At 51.2% G+C, this 430-nt stretch overlaps 1 gene segment (V, D, J or C); it reads right to left on the bottom strand.

Moving 5' to 3' along the window:
- Positions 1–99: 99 nt before the first annotated feature.
- On the bottom strand, positions 100–406 carry LOC107125045 (the record flags this gene model as incomplete). The annotated part of the segment is given in 1 exon segment: positions 100–406. A coding segment is annotated over 1 exon segment (307 nt), but the record flags the coding sequence as incomplete, so codon positions are not given.
- Positions 407–430: the final 24 nt, after the last annotated feature.

Below are 430 nucleotides of genomic sequence, written 5' to 3'. Positions count from 1 at the left end.
CGTGACACTGATAGATCTCTCCCCTATTTCTCACCCTTCTCTCCTCAATTCATGCTGAGCAGCACAAACCCAATCAAGTCCCAACTAAATAGTTCTTACCTGGGCATTTTGAGGCATCTTTTTCCACTCTGGTACCCTCGTGGATCACCTGGCAGGTGTATGTCTTCCCCTCTTTCCAGGCTACTTGAGTAACATTGGCAGTGCTGGTAGTGCTGAAGGTGTTCCCTGTAGCATCTTTCTTGGGGGACTCCGTGTGGGAAGCCAGCACCCCGGATTTGCCATCAACCAGCCAATTCACTGTGACTGGGCTCGGGTAGAAGCCTGAGATGAGGCACACAAGCTCAATGTTGAAGTCATCAGTCTTGTGGCTGCAGGAGGAATGGAGGAGGTGAACTTCTGGAGCCCTTGGTTCATGACTAGAGCAGGCTGA

This window comes from Gekko japonicus, unplaced genomic scaffold (assembly GCF_001447785.1).
Source record: "Gekko japonicus isolate JY-2015 unplaced genomic scaffold, Gekko_japonicus_V1.1 scaffold101585, whole genome shotgun sequence".
In the NCBI taxonomy this organism is placed as follows: domain Eukaryota; kingdom Metazoa; phylum Chordata; class Lepidosauria; order Squamata; family Gekkonidae; genus Gekko; species Gekko japonicus.
The sequence above is the reverse complement of the archived record's forward strand: the minus strand, read 5'-3'. Positions and strand labels throughout refer to the sequence as shown.